This window comes from Aplysia californica, unplaced genomic scaffold (assembly GCF_000002075.1).
Source record: "Aplysia californica isolate F4 #8 unplaced genomic scaffold, AplCal3.0 scaffold00199, whole genome shotgun sequence".
Classification (NCBI taxonomy): Eukaryota; Metazoa; Mollusca; class Gastropoda; order Aplysiida; family Aplysiidae; genus Aplysia; species Aplysia californica.
Genome location: NW_004797469.1, coordinates 659,477 through 679,470, shown reverse-complemented (window position 1 = coordinate 679,470; position 19,994 = coordinate 659,477). Strand labels below are relative to the sequence as shown.

Below are 19,994 nucleotides of genomic sequence, written 5' to 3'. Positions count from 1 at the left end.
TTTCAGAAGAAGAATAGGAATAGCATCTCCTTGCGTGCGCAGATCGACTGCTGTTCATCAGCAGTTCGGGTTTGTTCAGTGCGGAGTTTTAGGATTTTTAAATTTTAATGAGCTCTCGCCTTTCATTCTAAAGTCAAATCAAACGAAGAAAACAATCACACTTTCCTCCGGAAGAGGTTTTTTGTCAGCGTAACCCTTTTAAAAAAGCGTTCTTCCGAAATTCATTCAAAAACTTGCTAGTTTTACTTTGATTTTTTAAACTCAAGTAGGATAACTCTGTTCGCAAAAGGTGCGCTTTTGCGAAGAGGGCGCCACCGAATTTTGAGGACACTTTTTTAATTGGCTCAAAGAGAGAAGTGGCCCCTCTTGTTATGTAGACTCTTTGCTGTGACTCGGTTATAAATGTTAAAATACAGGACATTGTTATTGCTTTTAAAGTACAGTGAAGCTGTTCCTAAGTTTTGTCAATAGGGCTGTCTTGTATTAACAAGAAAAATTTGAGCAGCAAATTTGATTATGCATTTTTGAGAACTTGACAAAGGGAGGCAGGATGATGATGGCTTAACTATTTGTTATAGAGGAGCTTTTGCTGCGGCTTTGGGGGTACCTATCTACTCACAGTTGATGTTTTCATTGACTGGAAGCGGGTGGTTGGAGGACGCCACTGGTAGGTCCTACTTCTTTACTTTCCCTCTCTTATTTCTGTCTGTTTTACTTTTTCCCAGCACTAAATAACCTTTTTTGTGTCAATGTGCTTCTGTTTATTCAAGCAAACATTGATTGGCAAAGAGACTGTGGCATAGTTTTATAGAGTTTAACAAGGCATGGTTCTCCTCACCATACTGAAAAATTGGATTACTTTGAGAGAACCTTAGAAATGCAAAAGAATTTTTATCCATGAAGGGAACTGTTACATGATCATATTTCATACTGTTATATAAGGTGTCATTTAAGAAATCTGAAAAAAAAAATGGTGACCTAGATCTAGGTTCAGGTGGTAAATCAAATTTTGGGATATAAAGAAAGATGTTGAAATTCATATCAAAAGTAAAAGAGTAAGACTAACCTGCGACCTGGAGGACAGAAATTAGACCGATTTAAAAGCTTACAGAATAGTGTATAGTTTAAGGCTCTCTACTTAAAGGGTTTTGCAATTGAGACAAAAAAGAATTGTGCTAGGTTTTGGTTTGTCATTTTTAAAGGTACAAAAAAAAAAAAGAAGAAGAAGAAAGAGGATGGTTTCATGTGTGGGAAAAATAATCATGTATTTCATACTGTTATATCTAATTTTAAAGACATTCTACGTAATGTGGCTTCATATTTTCTTTTTTCTGTTTTTCCAGCTTAACATCCTTGTGCAGTGTGTGCAAAGACTACATGGACAGGAATGCACATGAGGTTCTTTGCAGTGAGAGTTTTCTCTCTTTATCACAGGTCAGTAAGTCTGCAAATGGCTGAAGTTTGGGTAATATTTTTGAGGTTGTCATGCCTTTCATATATTTCAATTTATTGTCATAAAAGATGGTAGAGTAGATTTTTCAAAACATAAAACTGATTTGTTATTGATCCTGATTTTTTCAGCCAATTCTGATTTTTTAAAAGTCTGTGCACATGCATGCGTGCTTGCACACACACACACACACACACACACACTTACACACACACACACACACACACACACTTACACACACACACACACACACACAGGAACACACACACTCACACACTCACACACTCACACACACATGAGAGAGAGAGGGGGGGGGGGAGAGAGAGAGAGAGAGAGAGAGGGGGGGGGAGAGAGAGAGAGAGGGAGAGAGAGAGAGAGAGAGAGAGAGTTTGGTGGACATATGGAGATATTGTTATCATCTGAAAGCTTGGTATATTTGTCTCGCTTTTGATGGAAATAGATACCCATCTATCTTGAAAAGAAGTCGAGATATTTGTGATTGATGGTGGTTTGGGGGGGGGGGGGGGGGTCACCTGACCTGTTGTCAGAGGTAAAGTTAACGGGAAATGACTGCCAAAGTTTGTGGACTTCTAAATCTTGAGTGTTCTTGGGAACTGCAAATTTACATTTTTTAGTGCCCCTGATCACACTTTTCAAAAAAATCCACACAGAAATATGTATTGCAAGTGGATTTATATGGTCTTGAGCACCAAAAAAAAACCGGAAAGAAAAATTCCAACAGAAATTCCCCAACAGGAAAATGCTGTTTTCTCTTTGATTTAATTATTTTGCTTTCACTTAGATGCTACATATATATAAGTTTTAAGATTGACATTACATAAAGTTTTTATGTACTGCCTGATGGTGGCTTAAATTAAAAGATAAAAAAAATAAAAGATTTTTTAATTTTCATTAGATCTCTCTGATTTTTGGCCAAACCACCTTGAATTGACCCTGAGTCGACTTGAAAGGAGAAATTTGAGTTATGCAGCCCTCTCTGTGGGAAAAATAATAAGTGAAATCTTTTTTAAAAACTTTTTAATGATGTGTGTAATGGTCTTTCTACTTCTATTTAAGTTATATTTTATTATGATGCTTTGCATGCTATATTTCCACAAATTTTTCAGACATCAATGCGCGACCTCATCTCAAGGGACTCATTTTGTGCTCCTGAAATTGAAATTTTTCGTGCTGTGTGCAACTGGGCTGAGCACAACAAAGGCCAGGACCCCACTCCAATACTTGAAGTTGTGCGCCTCCAGCTGATGGGGATGCATGAGTTACTGAATGTGGTACGAGATACAGGCTTGGTGTCTTCTGATGCTATCCTGGATGCCATCAAAGTACAGACAGAAAGCAGGGACATGGATCTCAAGTATAGAGGTTTGCTCGGTAAGGTTTCCCTCCGTTTCATCATCTTTCTGTGTCAGCTAAAAACTGTCAACAGAGTGAAATATTTTTATCTATTCTTGTCGTCCTTGTCATTTGCTTCCATGACTGTCTTATGCCTTGGAACTGGATTAGTGTTCTTACAGTTTGGAGTGGGCCCTTGTGATGCTGGTTGTTAAAGACTTGGACAACATGCTGAAAGTCCATGGGGATCTGAATTGTTTTCCTCCACCCAAGAATGTTTATCTTTTCGGTTCTGTTTTCTGAAGGGGAAATAAGTGACCAGCATTGTGAGAGGGAATATTCTAATGGGGAGCCAAGTATTCATTGTTCTGAAGGGGTATTACAAACCTGCCAACCGTCCCGATTTTATTGGAAAATTTCTTAATTCAGACTGTCTTTCCTAAGGTCCTGATAACAGCATCATTTTCCCAATTAATTCAGCCGCAAAGGAAAAATTATTTTCTTTTCTAGAGTTGCGAAATCCGCAATGAAAGAATAAAAATAGGAAAAGTATGTTTCCTGAATATTGCACTACTTTGACGATAGTGGTGGTTTGATGTGGCATCTGCTTCTTTGTCCTGTCTGTTCCTTCGTTATTGTGTTGATGAACATTTTGTCTTTTTGGTTGTAATCAGCCAAATGATACACATAGTTCGAATGTCTTTGAAAAATTGTGGATGATTAGAGGGTGCTCTGGTGTGGTTTGCTCCCTTTGTCTTATCAAGCGTCTATTGTCCTCATCTCTCTTCCTTCTTTTTTGTAACACCTCTAATCTTCAGCACTTATATGACCTTATTGTGTTGCAAGTGTCGTAACATTCTCATTACAATTAAAGCTAAAAAAAATATAGTTATTTTCCTGATTTCCGTCAGTGAGAAGTTTGCAGATCTGGAACTAAGTGTTCAGAATTCTGAAGGGAAACTATGTGCTCAGCAATGTAAAGGGGAATTCTGTTTTCAGTAGTGGAAGGGGAAGTAGGTGCTCAACATTTTGAGAAGTAATCGCTAAACAAACATTGGGAGGAGGGAGTAAATGCTCAACATACTGATGGAGGAGTGAGTGCTCAACAACATTCTGAGGGGACGCAAGTGCTTTATATTCTGAAGTGGAAGTAAGGTTTTAACATTCAGCAACATTTGAAGACGCCTTCATTGTGTTTGGTAGGGGATGAATGCAAACATCAATGCAGCTGCCTGGGATCTTGTTGTTTGGAAACAGTTCATATCTGTTACTTGTATTGGAAAAGACAGTCACTTTTCCTTCACTTTATCAATTGTCAGTTAAAAGTTTTTTACAAGAATTTCCTTACTTTCTACATTCAATTTTTGCTTTTTCAAAAGAGAAATTTTAAGATGGAAGACTTTCATGACTTCCAAAAAGCTTAGTGGGATGACACTTGACAAGTGTCTTATGCTAGGTTGATGGTTAAGTGTCTTATGCTAGGTTGATGGTTCCAATCTAGTATTTATGTAACAAAAGGGCCATACTTCAATAAAGATTTTAATTACTGGTGTTGCCTTCCCTCAGTAGATTACATGTAGCTGATTATTTTTACTGTGTAGTGGGTACATATATTAACTCTTAGAAGTTGGTACATCAAATAACTAGAGCTGAATTTGTGCAATTGTTGCAGCTTGTCTTCTCAGTAGTAAAGAATAGTCTCTCTTTTATTCTTTAGAAGTTGGGAAAGGAAGTAGAATTATGTGTGCTCTAAAAATACCACATGTGAAAGCAGTTTACTGTATGTTTTTGTGGGGATTTTTTTCAAGGCACATAGGATGTAAACAACCCCCCCCCCCAAAAAAAAACTGACTGCGACTTCGAATTCATGTAGTAAGCTGAAGCAATAAAGGGCAGGGTTCCCGCGGCCTCCTTGAATTCAAGGAGTCCTTGAAAACTGCTTGAATTTGCATTCAAGGAAAAATCTCCTTGAAAACTCCTTGAATTTTGCCAGATCGGACAGGAACACGTGTACAGGGTGACTGCCAGGCCCCGGGAATCCCGGGGGCCCCTGGAATTACCCAGGAATTTGACAAAAATCGCCGAGATCCGGAATGCAACGGGAATTTGAAGAAATCTGTAAATTGCCCAGGGAAATTTGAAAGACCCAGGGAAATACTTAAAAGTTCTTGAATATTTGAAAACCAAAGCCGATAACGTCCTTGAGTTCATTTTTGCCGGTAGCGATTGTGAATAATATTTATTCAGCCTCTCCCGCTTGAGAGAACATTACACGCACACATGCGGTAATGGCGGCAACAAGTAGAAGTATGTGCGATACCAAAGCTCGATCGGGAAAATCAAGATCTACTTTCGTTTTCGTTACCACCCAGAAATTTGCGGTAGAGCCTATAGTAGTCTGATAACGCCACATTTGTAACATGCAGGCTCTGCATTACAAATGCTGTGTCGTCATGAAAATAAATCGTTTGTCCTGTGCTGTCACTTGTGTGAAAATAAACAAAAGAAAAAGAAAGTTATACAAGCTTCTTGTCGGGCTCGCCATCGTGACCGGTCATTGAACCTGTGCGTTTTCGTCACATTGTTAGTATCGGCGATGGTTGAGGTCACCAAAGTTCATGCAAAGTTTGAGCGCTGCGAAGTATAGGACTCGGGAATGGTAGGATTATTGATTTTTTAAAAAGACGCATGCGGAGGGGGAGGGGGCTGGAGGTTGAAGGCAACACCGGATGACAAAAAAAAACTGAACTTGGAAGTTGGTAGATCTCTAGATCTCTCTGCAAAGGGCGCGTTGGTGCACAATCCTTGTGTGGAATCGAGATCCATTACTCTCAAACCGTCTAAGCCGTGTTCTTTTTACTAAAGGGTTCCCGTTTCATTGCGTAGGTGATAGTAAATTATATGTATTGTATATTTTAGCTTTCTGTTCAAGATTCGCAGATTTCCAGTGTCACTGCATCTTGCCCTCCGACAGTTCTTACACCTCTCGCTCTGAATAAGTCTACTTGAGCCATTCATGTTATTACTTTACTTTGAGCTAGAGTAATAATTTTTGTCTTTCACGTTTATTATATAAACCTTGACACCCCAACTGGTTCTTGACAGTGGATATTCTGGTTCTAGGCCTTTTCTCAGGCTCAAAGTAAGATTCATTTTTATATAGTTTATATAGGCGAATATAATGAGGGGGAAATATAAGTAAGTTAGAACAGACTGAAAAACCTAAGTCACAGTATCCCAGTTCCACACTGACATCATGTTGTTGACTGGATTCAATGGACCTACATGCGTGTGTGTGTATATATTATATATAATATATAAATGGAGCATGCACTGTCGTTGTTATGTAACATGCCCCTGGAGAATGGATGAGGACCACCCCCCCCTTTGAAAATTGAGAAGCCGGGTTGGCAGTCACCCTGGGAACAGTTTTTCTAGGAAAATCGAAACTATGAATATTATATGATTCCTTTCGGACAAGTGTTTTTTTTAAAAAATAGGCTTTCGTCATGAATTTTTTAAACAAATCTCCTTGAATTTTAAAAATTTCTCCTTGAAACCTCCTTGAAAACTCCTTGAATTTGATGGGAAGTTCATGGCACGAACCCTGAAAGGGTTAAACTTTGTCTTTAACCTACCCCCACAAAAAATGGCTATTCACTTTACTTGTGAAAATTTGAACGACTTCAGTTTTCAACTAGATGGAGCACCGCCCCTTTGGCATCTCTGGGTTCTAGTTTATTTGAATGAAAGGGCCCCAGAGGTGGATTGGTAGAAGAGGAGCTAAAGACCTCACTTTCTGCACTTGGCCTGTCAGATCCCTGGACCTCATTATGTGTGACTTTTTCTTGTGAGGATTATGTTAAAGACGAAATTCATATTCAATCACTTCTAGTAAATATCAATGACATGAAAAATCGAATAACAGCTACAATCTACACGGTGGACGGGGACATACATCCTGAGATGCGTTTCGGGGAAATTCTCATATCGGCTTGATGTTGTCCGTGCTGCCGGTGGCGGCGACAATGAGCTTTTTTAAAACATAAAATAAAACTTGAAGGTATGCACAACATGTGTCCAAGCTTGAGTTTTCTATTGTTTTTTGTTTTTGAAATGATCATGATGATTTTGGTGTATTTAAAAAAAAATCACCCAGTTTTATGTGTTTCACAATATTGTTCATTTTTAAATACTCTGCTTATAATATGATTGGTGCAAAGTATTTATTCTTTTGATGTCATTCTCAGTGATGGAAGAAAATATTGCAACTATTCGCCTTGGGGCCTCTGTTGTAAGAGGAGAAATGAAGACTGCACTGTTGGATGGAGACACCCAGAACTATGATCTAGATCGAGGCTTTACCAGACACCCAATCGATGACAACAAAGGGAGCGGCATAGTTGTACGACTGGGCCAGCCTTACATCATCAATACAATCAAACTGTTGCTATGGGATGTGGATACGAGGTGAGTTGTAGTTTTCAAAGTTTACAGATGTGGACTCGAGAGAGGGCACTTCATTTGACTGATGGAGAAAGAGAAGAAAGACTTCAGTTGTGCTGTGTGAATAATGCATTTTTTTGTGTACATTAATCTGGTCTATCCCTGATCATTCAGAGGTTTAAAAGTGTTACTCTCTTGACCTTCATCAGTTTCCAATTTGCTAACTCTTTGTACTTACTTCTTAGATAGACAAAGAGGGGTTTTCATCTACTGTTGGCAATTACAATTTAAATAACATGTGGGTACTCGAAACAGATCACTGGTCTGTGGTAATATGTGAACTGAGTGAGAAGCTGATTGCTGACCTCTAGTCTCTGCCCCATCTGTCATTTTCTTGCTTGCAACTTTTATTTTTTCACCCTTGTGCCCTGACTGCCCTGTCAACCCATGGATATCACCGTCATGTTTTATTTATCTTTACTGTTAAACACGTGGAGAAAGAGGCAAGACCTTGTGTCTAAGCGGGCTGAAACTGGCCAATAAAAAAGCAATGCTAGTGTTGGACCCAGACTTGTGTCTCCGTTGGGATTTCTTCAAAATTAAATTTGGTTATGATAAGAATATTGACAATTAACCCAAACCTTGCTTTTATGAACCAAAGCAACACATGCCGTAGCACTAAACTATTGAATGCCGCCTTTGTTTACACCTTTAGCCCCACACATAGATATAATGAGCACAACCAACCAATGCAACCCATCCCATTTGCAGTGCTAGTTGTAACACCTAAAATCAGTTTCAGAAACAGATCTTCCTTAAAATTGAGTCTTTTCACTAGGAACTGATGGAAGTGAAGCAAACACCATGTGCCCTCCTTTATTAGTTGAAATTGGAGCTTTGCCAGGGAGAAAAAGAAATGGGGAAATGGGGTGAGAAAGAGTTGCGCAACGAGAAAAGCCAGTGCCCGGCCATGCATGGCGGATGGACAACGTGAGACTAGTGAGAGGGCTATAGAGTAGTCAGGATAACATTGTGATTGTTTTGCATTGGAAAACCTCACACTTCGGAGAAAGCTCAGCTCAGTGATGTAACTCACTGCAGGAGATCAGTTGCGAGGTGGTTCACAACGGTCAATGAAATTCAGTAGAATACTTACTTTAGGTTACTCCCTTTCGAAATTCACTTAATGAATTAAGTTCGCATAAGAGCATGCTTTTGTTGTTACCCGAAGTGCGTGCTTTTAGTGAGAGACCAGTTTTAAAAAATTGAATACAGTCCCTACCTACATTTTGTGATTCTGATATAGCATTTAAAAAATGGTTCTCATCATTGCTATCCTTTTGTTTATGGAGAGATTTTTTACATTCAGGACAATGTTTTCCCCCCAAGTTTTGAAGGTTTAAAAATGTTCTTTTTGAATCTTTCTGTAAATGTTTCCTGAAATATATCTTTTTTCAGGTCGTATTCCTACTACATCGAGGTTTCAATGGATGACAAGGATTATGAACGTGTCATTGATCATTCAAATTACCTGTGCAGGTCATGGCAAAAGCTGCATTTTCCAGCGCGAGTAGTAAGGTGAACATTTTGTGTGTTTGTGGGTTTTTAAAACTCATTGCTACAATGGGTCTATACAGGGCTGCCTAAATCTACTGATTTTTCCAGTAGTGACCGATTTTGGGCCTCTTCTACTGCTATACCGATAAAGTTGTCAAAACTACCGGATTTGCGATTGATTCCGAAAGAAGAAAAAGAAAAAAACCCGTTCTGCAGTGCTTTCAATCTTCCTTGTTTATTCGGAAATGCATACATTCCAAAAGTTCCGTACTTGCTGCATCATCATATCAACTCGAGAGAGAGAGAGGGAGGGAGAGAGAGAGAGAGAGAGAGAGAGAGAGAGAGAGAGAGAGAGAGAGAGAGAGAGAGAGGGAGAGAGGGAGAGGGAGAGGGAGAGGGAGAGAGAGAGAGAGAGAGAGAGAGAGAGCAGCACTTGCCTCCGTAGCTTCTCGAATATTTACTGCAACTCTCGAAAATAAGGTGTAGAGAAACTCTCAGGTTGCACATTTTGTCCACTCTACCATTGTCTCTGTGCGGTTCGGTCGGCAAAATCTGGCTACTCACGATAGATAATCTTCCTCCTTCCTTCCATTCATTCATTCTTCCTGTCTATCTTCGGGTTTTTGCTGTGGCTGGAAAATCTGTACATTTAATTCATTTATGTAGAAAGCTGAACTGTGAATGTAAAAGGAAAATCGTTATCAGAGCAAAACTTTCTCAAATCTGTCTTGGTCTAGAAATTGGTCAGTACCGTTATGAGGATTCTACGCAGGGCGACTACGGGAACTACCTGGGAATCTGAAAAAAATCCCAGAGACCCAGGAAACTGCACAAAGTCCCCGAAACCAAATCTGAAAAGGCCACTGAGTTCATTTTTAATCGGTTGCGTTTGTGATATTACGTTCGGCTTTCCCCGGTTCGAGAGTTCGTTTCACATGATTAAGTGGATGGCTATGGCGGCAGGCAAAAGTGTAGGTGTAATACTGAGACTTCATCGGGAAAATCAAAATCTTCTTTCCATTTCGTTACCGCCCAGAGTTGTCCGATGGTCGCTTGTTAACGTTAGATCTACAATTATGACTTGCAGTCCATGCATTAGAAACATAGTGTTGCCATACAATTAATATAAATATTCTGATTGTGCTGTCGCCCTGATGAAAGAAAAAGAAAGAAAAAGAAAACAAGCGTCCTCCGATATCTAGATTGGCGGGCCCGTCATCATGACTGGTCACATACCTGCCAACCCTACAGAAAAAATCGGTAGATCACCGACTTTTGGGTCAAACTACCGATCCACCGATTTTGAGATGAAGCCACCGACTTCGGGATTCAGCAGGGTGACTGCCAGGCCCCGGGAATTTGAGAAAGTTATCAAATATTTGAAAACCAAATCCGATAACGCCCGAAAGTTCATTTTTGCCGGTCGCGATTGTGATTCATTCGGCTCCCTCGAGAGTATGTTTCGTCATGCAGACAGGCGGCTATGGTGGCAAGCGGGTGTGATACCGACGTTTGATCGGGATAATCAAGATATACTTTCACTTTCGTTACCACCCAGAAATTTGCTGGTAGTAGTTTGATAACGCAACATTAATTGTAACAACATGCAGGCTGTGCATGGCAAACGCTGTGTCGCCTTGAAAATAAATCAATATTTGTCCTGTGCTGTCACTTGTGAAAAAAAAAATAGAAAAGAAAAGAAAGTTATAGTTATACAAGCGTCTTGTCGGGTTCGCCATTGTGACCGGTCAATGAACTTGCGCGTTCCATCACATTGTGAGCACGGGCATTTGTAGGGGTCACCAAAGTTCATTCAAAGTCTGAGCGCTGCGTAGTATAGGACTCCGGAATGGGGGAAGGATTTTTTTTTTTAAGATACACTCGGGGGAGGGGGGGGGGGGATGAAGGCAACACCAGGCCAGGGGACAAAAACTGAACTTGGAAGCAAATTTTAGTATTCTAAATTTTTGATTACCTCTAGATCTAGAAAACTCTCTGCAAAACGCGTGTTTGTGCAGGCCTTGTGTGGACTCGGGATCTGTCATACTCTTTTCTTGTAAACTCTGCAAAGACAAAAGGCCAAGGCTAGGCCTAAGTCATCCAAGGCCCCCCTTTTCTTCATCTTTTCTTCTTTGCTTGTTTTTTGGTTGTGGTTTTTTGGTTTCGTTTGTGTGTGTGTTCGTGCAGGTATGAATAGGACAGGAACTGCACCAACTACTAATAGGGTAAATGCCTCTGGTAGTTTTCATGTTTGTCATTTTTTTTTCTTTGTCATTTTCTGCATTTGTTTGAAGTCGCAAACACAATCATGCATATTTGATGTGGGTCAAAATAAAATATTAATAAGGGTCCCAAATTAAGTATGCGACAAGAGGTAATATAGCCTACAGATTTTTTAGGTCAACTACAGATTTTTGGGCAAAAATTTGCGTCCAACTACAGATTTTGGCCCAGGCAATGTTGGCAGGTATGTGGTCAGTGAACCTGTGCGTGTTGGCATCGTGTGAGTACGAGGGACCGGCGGTTATCTGGGTAATCAAAGTTCATTCAAAGTAGGAGCTTTGCAGGGCTTCAGAATAGGGGGGGTGTTTGCTTGATGCAATACAGTCTACGGAAGCAGGAGAAGGCTGCGGTGCATTTTGTATTTTTAGAGCAAAACTAGTTAAAATTGTCTATCACATCATAGGTCACACAGGACCTACCGTGTCATATGCTAGTGTCAGAAAATAAGTTTTAATATCGTTTCTATTGGTATGGGCTAGGAGTTTTGAAGTCAGCTTGGCAGTCTCACTACACTCAATTCCACATTCAATATTGAATGATAGGTGCCTTGATCGATAGTCCATAAATGGTTTTAAAAAAACCCAAACAAGCAACAAAAATAAAAAACTCGCCTCATTTCATAAACACTGTTCATCTTAACTTGTGTAAACCCAAACACCCCCTTCCCTTCCCCACATACATAAACACTCACGAGAGCATGCACGCACACGCACACACACACACACACACACACACACACACACAGACGTCTTCAAAATGTAATTACCCAATATCATCAAAAGCAAGTTCGTTCGATGGTTTCTCTGTGTACCAGGGCAACGATAATCTTTTTTTCCCTTTTTTGTCTATGTACCTGATTTTGGGCCAAAATAACTGAAACTGACCTTGAATTTACCTAAAATGGGAACTCTGAGGTAGGCAGCCCTGGTCTATGTCTTGTATAAAGAGTGTGTAATATTGACATGTACTAAGAACACGTTTTTCTATTTTTAATGGCTTTATGTTTTAGTTCATATTTTAACACTTCTCATCACCAGTACAGTAAAACATTCATATGATTTTGCAGGATCCTCATTCATTTCCTGTAATTTCATATGTAACAGGAGAGTGTATGTTTGTATTTTGGACCCCGAAGAAAGAATTATTTAAGAGTATGGAAAAAAACTACATAGCGAATGTTTTACTTCCCAATACTTTGCTTAGTTTCCTTCATCTCTTTACTTTCCTAGTCAACATTGATGTGAATGCCCTTTCATTTGATTGTTTGTTTGCATTGCACCTTTGATGGGGACAGAGTTCCCAGTTCATAATTAATGAATTACAGTGAATTACTTTGTATTTTGATGTTCCGATCATTCCCCATGCTCTTCAACAGATAAAGAATCCTTTTATTTTCGCGTAATTTCTGGATTTCAAAGTAATATCAGCTTGTAAAGTATACATTTGTCATGAAAAGCTGCAGTTTTATCATCTTTAACGTGTCTAATGTATCTGGCTGAACTACCTTCACTTGCTGTGCTTTTATTACAGTTCTTACTCTGAAACTACAGATGTCAGCACTTTGATTTGTTTAAGTTCTTACCCTCAAACTACTCCTGGATGCACTGTTAATGTTGATGCTATGGTGTAGAATATACTTATTTCGAAAAGAAGACAAATTGATGCCTGTTTACATAATAGGATATTCTGCTTTATAGGGGATTTTCAAAGAAGAAGAATGGATTACTGTTTTTTCTTTCCATAGATTTGTGCGCATCGTTGGAACACACAACACAGTCAATCGTGTTTTCCACGTAGTTTCTTTTGAATGCTTCTACTCAAACAGACCCTTCCAACTTGACAGGGGTCTAGTTGGTATGTGTATATTCTTGATTGTATATTTTTGTATTAAAAAAATAATAATGAAAATACACTGAATGCCTGAACATTGCTTGCAGCCAGGGAATATCGCTTTAAAAAGATTGTGTACGTATGGAATGCTCTAATCAAAGCAGCATAATGCTAACAGATGAATTATTGGTATGTTGACTTAATGGTGGCTGCACAGAATTGAGGAATTCATAATATTTTGTAAGTGTAATTTTAACTTGAATTGCTAGAAAAAGGTATGTTTGTACTGTCTTATTGTGGAAGAATTAATGGTCGTGATGTGAAATTTTTTTAACGCCTAATAATGAAAGATACTGAGCACCAAATGACCTATTCTACATCCTGATGTCACAATTTGCCTGTTTGTAATTTTGAAGCAAAAGTTTTGTAATGATTTATGAGATTTATAGGCTCTTTTATCTGGAACATTCTCTTCTTCACCCAGTTCCTACAGAAAACGTTGCAACAATAAAAAACAGTGCTCATGTCATTGAGGGTGTGTCTCGAACACGAAATGCCCTTATCAATGGGAACACACGCGGTTATGACTGGGACTCAGGCTACACCTGCCATCAGCTGGGCAGTGGCGCTATCTGCATTCAACTCTCCCAGCCGTACATTCTCTCTACCATGAGGTGAGTTAATAGAATCTCTGCAAAGGGAATACATGTTGGGCTGAGTTTTCATGTTTCTCATTTTTTGGGGTATTATATGGGTGTCAGATTCTCCCCACAAGACAAACCCTACTTAATAAAATATAATGTAAAAGAATTCAATACTTTTGCCACTTAAAACGGCATGAGACCATTGTGAAAAAGGTACTTGAAGGAAGGATGTGAGGCTGGAGAGCCAGGTGAAGACAAAGAGAAACATGGATGGACAACATAAGAACATGGACTGGCCTGGATATGGCAGAATGTGCAACGGCAGCTTGCGACTGAAGGATGGAAGGTCATTACACGTCAAACCTCTGAGTCAGAGATGACACTTCCAGGTGTTCCAGATCTGAGTTGTTTTTTTCTGATTATTTGTGATCTATTCTCTGGGATGCCAGGTGGGCATGGGATACTGAAGTTTTTTCTGTTCCTACCTTATTTCGTCTGTCTGTTGTCTTGTTTTTTCCTACATACAATTAAACATTTGTTGTGTGGATCCACACACCTAAAAATCTGTTCGCTATGTTTTGCTATGTGTGTATTTGCTATGTGCATGTTATACTGTATGTTGGTCTTTTTTCAAATGCTGAGACTACCCCCTGGGGCGGTGCTACTGACTAAGTTTCTTTAGGCCATTCTCAAAGCTTGTTCTTATGCACAGTAGAATTTTAAATGGGCTGATTCATCTATGTCATGCTCATAACTGTGCCTGAACTGCATCAGGGAACTGCTGCTTTCTCTTTCTATTCCTAAACCTTACTATTTCCCCTGGGGCAGTGCCACTGACTGAAGTGTCTTTAGGCCATTCCCAAAGGGGGGACATTTCTCGTTCAAGCACAGTAGAATTGTAAATGGGCTGACTCTTGTCACGCTCATAACTGTGCCTGATCTACAACAGGGAACTGCTGCTTTTTCTTTCCTAATCCCATAGCTGCCCACTGTCCCAGGCCATCCGTATTTTGTACGGATTTTCTTGAAAAATCGCTGTTGTCCCGGAAATACGGATTTTGATCGACGGTCCCGGAAAATAAAAACTTGGCAAGCATACTTCTAAAACAGAAAAATTAGTCCTAGCGAAGAGGGGAACCAGATTCCATTGCAATGATGACTGGCGACTGACAGTGACTGGTGACAGCACACACTAGGCCTCCTAGGCCGAGGCCAAAACTCCGTAGGCCTACACACACACGATGGCTAGGCCTACACTCACACACCTCCACCTTCACCAACGCCGGATGCCTTCACCACACACATCACTTGCACTAGGCCTAGGCCTAATCTGTCCCCGTGTTTTATGCAAGAAAAATTCTGAAATTACGCAAACTGAGCCCAAAAATGTGAAATTGTGGGATTCTATTAATTTTAACAGAATGATAAAGGAAAATAATAAGAAATTATGCAAAAAATTATCAAATTTTGCTTAATTATGCAGGGTGCATAAAACCCCGGGGACAGCCAAATGAGAGAGCGAGAGGGGACCAGCACAATCTAGTTTTGTTTCGCCCCACGGCGCACCGACAGTGGAATTATAGTTGCCACGGGGGGTTCCCCGCCGGGCGCCTTATCGCGTCGGAGTCATGGGGGCCGACTTAATTTTTGGTACTTTTCAACATACAATATAAGGTGTATCCTTGTATTTATGTTTAATTCTCATTTAGTGCACCCAAAGCATGCATTTCTGCTCTTGAGACTCATAAAAGAACGGACCTTGTTACTTGTCTGGTTATTTCGTTAGACGCGCTGGAGTTGGCAATGCTAAATTGTAATTTTTTTTTATACTAGTGTGAATGAAAAAAAAATCAATTAAAAAAAAAGGGCCTCGTCAAAATCCGTCGAACTTTTGGAACAGGAACGACATAGCATTGGTGCAGATACTCAGAAAAGATGGTATCTGCGCATATAATAGAAAGCTGTAATTTTGCAACTTTATCCATCGGGCACTCAATTCGCTATGAAGTAATTCCTCCAAATAAAACTTTATGTGTCTAATATAATCGTGAATATTCGCATATTTTCTCGAAAGTTTCTAAAAGTTGACATGAAGTTTCTCTATGAAAAGTACAAATCGATTTTAGTGCTAAAATATATCTTCAATGTAGATCTAATACACGAACAGTATCTGTTACACTCCAGAAATTCCTTACTTTTCTTAAAACGCTAAGTCTAGGTTTTGTAAGTTGACTGAATAATAGGGATGACTTCTCGTAATTGGGTTATAAGAATACTTTCTAGCTTTCCAGTATGACCATTTGCAATAACAGACAATGTAACTGATTTCTTTACATTCATAATTGTGTCCGCGCATATTTCCGACCCAAAAACTAAGAATGAATGTGTTAGCTGTCATTATTTTTATTCCATACAAGAAGTTTATCTCTACCCATGTATTTACATGGTTTTGTGGGTTTTTTTAATCACTTAGATTCTATATTATATATTTTTAGTTGTATGCAGGCTGCCACAGACACAGCATGATTCATGAACAAACGCAGAGTAACTTTCTCTTGTTTAATAGTAAAATAAGAGCTAACGCTGATCGTCTTTAGTTAAAACATGCAGATGTGCATCTTTCTTCTCTTATAACTTGACTATATCTACTCGCGCAAATTTAAGATTTCTCATGGTAAAAGACATGATATTCGTAGTCAGTTTAACACAGATTTTGGAGAGATCTGTCGTGCCTTTTAGGTTTGTAACTAAAATAGGACAAATTGGGTACTCTACAAACACTTGTCTAGAACAAAAACTAAGGCACAGAATTTAACCATTCTAACACAAAATAAATCTCAAGACATTGAGCTTTTAGTACATCCGTGCCGCGTAATGGTTTGCTATGTGGGATGGGGAAGAAGTCATATCGTTTTAAACATAGTCAAAAATGCGAACTTCCTAACCGACACCGGCAAAGTCGCTTCAGGACTCATTAACCCCGTGACCCCGAGCCGGGGAGCTCCGGCGGGCTGCTGAGTCACGCTAACTAAAAGTAACAGAATCGGACGAAAAGTGACGTCGTGGCCCGTTTTCACATAAACTAGCCTAGATAGGCTATCTAGACCTAGATCTAGAATCTAGATCTAGATCTAGCTAGGTCTAGATTTATGATGGTTTACGGACTTCGTTAACTTTACGGAGCAACAGAACAGCTTTCCTCGGCGCTAGCAGACGACAGTTGCAAACCAGTTTCAGACCTGCCAACTTTCGAAAATCAAAAATAGGGAATTTTGAAGAGAGGTCGACTCAAGGGGAATTTAAGTGTGGCCCGTGAGTTCGAAGACAGTTATTTGAGTTATATCACGTCACGGGCATGCTATGACGGTGAATGAGTCGGTAATATAATAATAATAATAATATTGATATACCTTCCTCTAATTCTCATAGGGTTTACTCACCTATTTACACTATTATAGTGCAAGGGTTTAGGCCGAGGGCCTGCATGGCACGCCAGTTTCGCATTCTGACGACGTTAACATTATAATTATTTTTTGTTGTGTGTGAATTTCGTGAAATTGAACAAGATTTCTGTTTCTCGGGAAAAGACGAAAATTCGTGAGATTCCCGAAAAATTCGGGAGAGTTGGCAGGTGTGCAGTATTAAGGTATAACGACTATGAGTAAGGTGTCCCTGATAATTAGCCAATGTCCATGATTCTGAGCAAGGATGTCCCTGATAGCCACAGAGAGGGGTGGGCAGCTATGTAATCTTCACTATTGTCATTTTTCCTCCACTTTTTTTGTATGTTTGTCACTCTCTTGTGACCTGCTATTTTTAGGGTGCCTTGATAGTCGAAGCAGACTTTGTGCTGTTGAAGCTAAAGAGGTGAGCAGAATAAGTCTGATTCCCTGTAAAGACTTCTCTGTTGACATCCACCCCTTGGCGCTCATATGACCTTATGCAGTTGCAAGCGCCGTAAAACCCTCTACTAAAACTAAAACTAAAACCTTACTATCGTCATTTTTCCTCTACTTCATTTATATGTTTGTCACACTCTTGTGACCCTCTATTTCCGGGGTGCCTTGATAGTTGAAGCAGACTTTGTGCTGTTGAAGCTAGAGAGGTGAGCAGAGTAAGCCTGATTCCCTGCAAGGACTTCTCTGTTGACATCCACCCCTTAGCGCTCATATGACCTTATGCAGTTGTGAGCACCGTAAAACCTTATCAAAACTAAAAACTGAAATGCTGAGAACTTTGGACTTGAAATAAGCAAAGCATTGTCCCTATACAGACCCTCCTTCTTGAAATCAAAACGTAAAACAACACTGAACAATATTGATTGCTACAAATATCTTAGCTGTATACTGCTTTCAAATACCTACATTAATTCAGAAATAATTTATGTATGAACAAAGCTTGTACATCTTTTGGAAGACTGAGAGCAAGGATTTTCGACTCTAGTTGCTTTTGCACAAAAGCAAAATTGAAGTTTTACAATGCTGTTGTCCTCCCAACCCTGTTGTACGATGCTGAGGCCTGGACAGTGTATTAAAAAAATGCCAAGAAGCTTAAGACATATGAAATGCCTCAGGAGAATTCTTGGCAACGAATGGTTGGACAAGAGCAAATAGGATGAATCTGTTTTCTAAGCTCAAAAGGACTGAGCTTTGCTGAGCTAGCCATATTTATCATGAGAATGCCGGATTTCAGAATCCCAAAGGCAGTATTCTATTCTGAGCGGTCTTGTCCTCAAATGTAGAATTTACGCCACAAAAAAGCTCTTCAAAGACACCCTGGAAACATTTCTGAAGGACTTATTTCATCTTTTGACATGGGAGAGCCTAGCTCCGATGCTCTTCCTTGGAGAGCAACAGTCACCACAGTGAGCAGCAAGTCATATGAGGTTTCACGAATTAAAAATGCTGAGGCCAAGAGAAAAGCCCACAAACTGCACACATTCACGAGTGGGAGTAAATTTTTATTTTAAAATTTTGTTTGATTTTAGTTCTGTTCTGTAACTCAAATTTTAGTCTATCATCTATATTGCCATGTCTTAGGTGTTCCCCAGAACAGGAACAAAATTATAATCAAAATTTACTGCTGAAGATGTTTGTTTTGAAAGTTACTTAAACAGGATTGTACACATTGACCTAAAAATGTTCTCCTTTATGACTAGGTTGCTCCTATGGGACTGTGATGACAGAAGTTATAGCTTCTACATTGAAGTGTCAACAGATTCGCAGAAATGGATGCAAGTGGTAGACAAGAGGCATGAACCATGCAAGTGAGTGAGCATATCAAAATTGATTTTTCGGAAGGAAGCGTGAAGAAAGTTTTATTTTAAGTACCTTTCATTGTGTAAAATTGTTTGTGGTCAGCTACTTTTGTAATGGCATAGGCTATTATTTTAATTTTGTTCCTCCATTGAGTATTTCTCAAAAGATGAAATCTCTTTGCAGCTTCAGCTGTTGATGATGACACAGTATGATCAAAGGACAGAAGTGCACGGCTAATGAGATTTCTGACAGAACGAAAAACTCTAACAAATCCTTGTCCCTTTTTTTGGGATCAACAAAGAACACTCTCCAACAAATGGACTTTGTAAATAAAGTCACAAACTGCACCTCCAGTCTGGGGCAGATACATTGGAGTAAACAAGTTGACAAGCTTCACTATGTCATGCCCACGAAAAGCCTCGGGCCTCACCTGAAGAGACGAAGTCATTTTACTCGATTGCGTATTGGACACACTTCCTTGACACATACAGATCTGCCACTCATCCCGATTTAATAGGGATATCCCGATTTTTTTCCCCAAATTTCAAGCATCCCGATTTTCTCGATTTCGATCGCCAGTATCCTGATTTTTTGTCGTTGCGTCTGTTGCGTCCGTTTCTTAGAAAATTTAAAAAAAAATTCTACCATCTCTTTTGCTTGGAAGCACCGATTGGATTTTTTATCGGCAGGAACTTGGAACGTTACTTTCTAAAGCATCTATGCCGAATCTAGTAGATGACTCACGCACGTTATTTCAACTAAAACCGACGTAGTATCGATTTTGAATTCCGACATGGATCTCAAGATCTACTTTCGCTTTTATAACCCAGAATTCTCCGATGGTGTCCTGATTACTGTAACAATTATGACATAGGCCTAAGAATAATCTATTCGCTGTTCTGCCGTTGCTTTAAAAGCAAACTTCGTCTAAGTTCTGGTTAGTCGGGCCTGTCATCAAGACCTGTCAGTGGAACGTTCAAACGCTTATTCTCTTCATGTGACATGACCTCCTATGTGTGAGTAGCGTGTGTGTCGGGGACTGTTGGCTGTCGGGGTCAACAAAGTTCATTCACTCCGGTCGCCTTGGTCGAGGTGTTTTTCGGGACTTAACTAGTGTGGACGGCTGGGGGGAAGGGGATGGGGGTATTGTTTTGACACTTGGGCTTAAAGTGC

The 19,994-nt window shown here is 39.7% G+C and overlaps 1 protein-coding gene across 2 annotated transcripts in view; it reads left to right on the top strand.

Moving 5' to 3' along the window:
- Positions 1 to 19,994, top strand: part of LOC101848522 (BTB/POZ domain-containing protein 9) — a 53,186-nt gene that overhangs the window by 22,411 nt on the left and 10,781 nt on the right. For both annotated transcript variants that reach the window (XM_013082909.2, XM_005098993.3), the window contains exons 5-11: positions 1,344 to 1,434; positions 2,578 to 2,842; positions 7,054 to 7,273; positions 8,708 to 8,827; positions 12,834 to 12,943; positions 13,404 to 13,593; positions 18,722 to 18,829. In XM_013082909.2, coding sequence (XP_012938363.1) covers positions 1,344 to 1,434; positions 2,578 to 2,842; positions 7,054 to 7,273; positions 8,708 to 8,827; positions 12,834 to 12,943; positions 13,404 to 13,593; positions 18,722 to 18,829 — 1,104 coding nt within the window. The remainder of the gene's footprint in view (positions 1 to 1,343; positions 1,435 to 2,577; positions 2,843 to 7,053; positions 7,274 to 8,707; positions 8,828 to 12,833; positions 12,944 to 13,403; positions 13,594 to 18,721; positions 18,830 to 19,994) is intronic.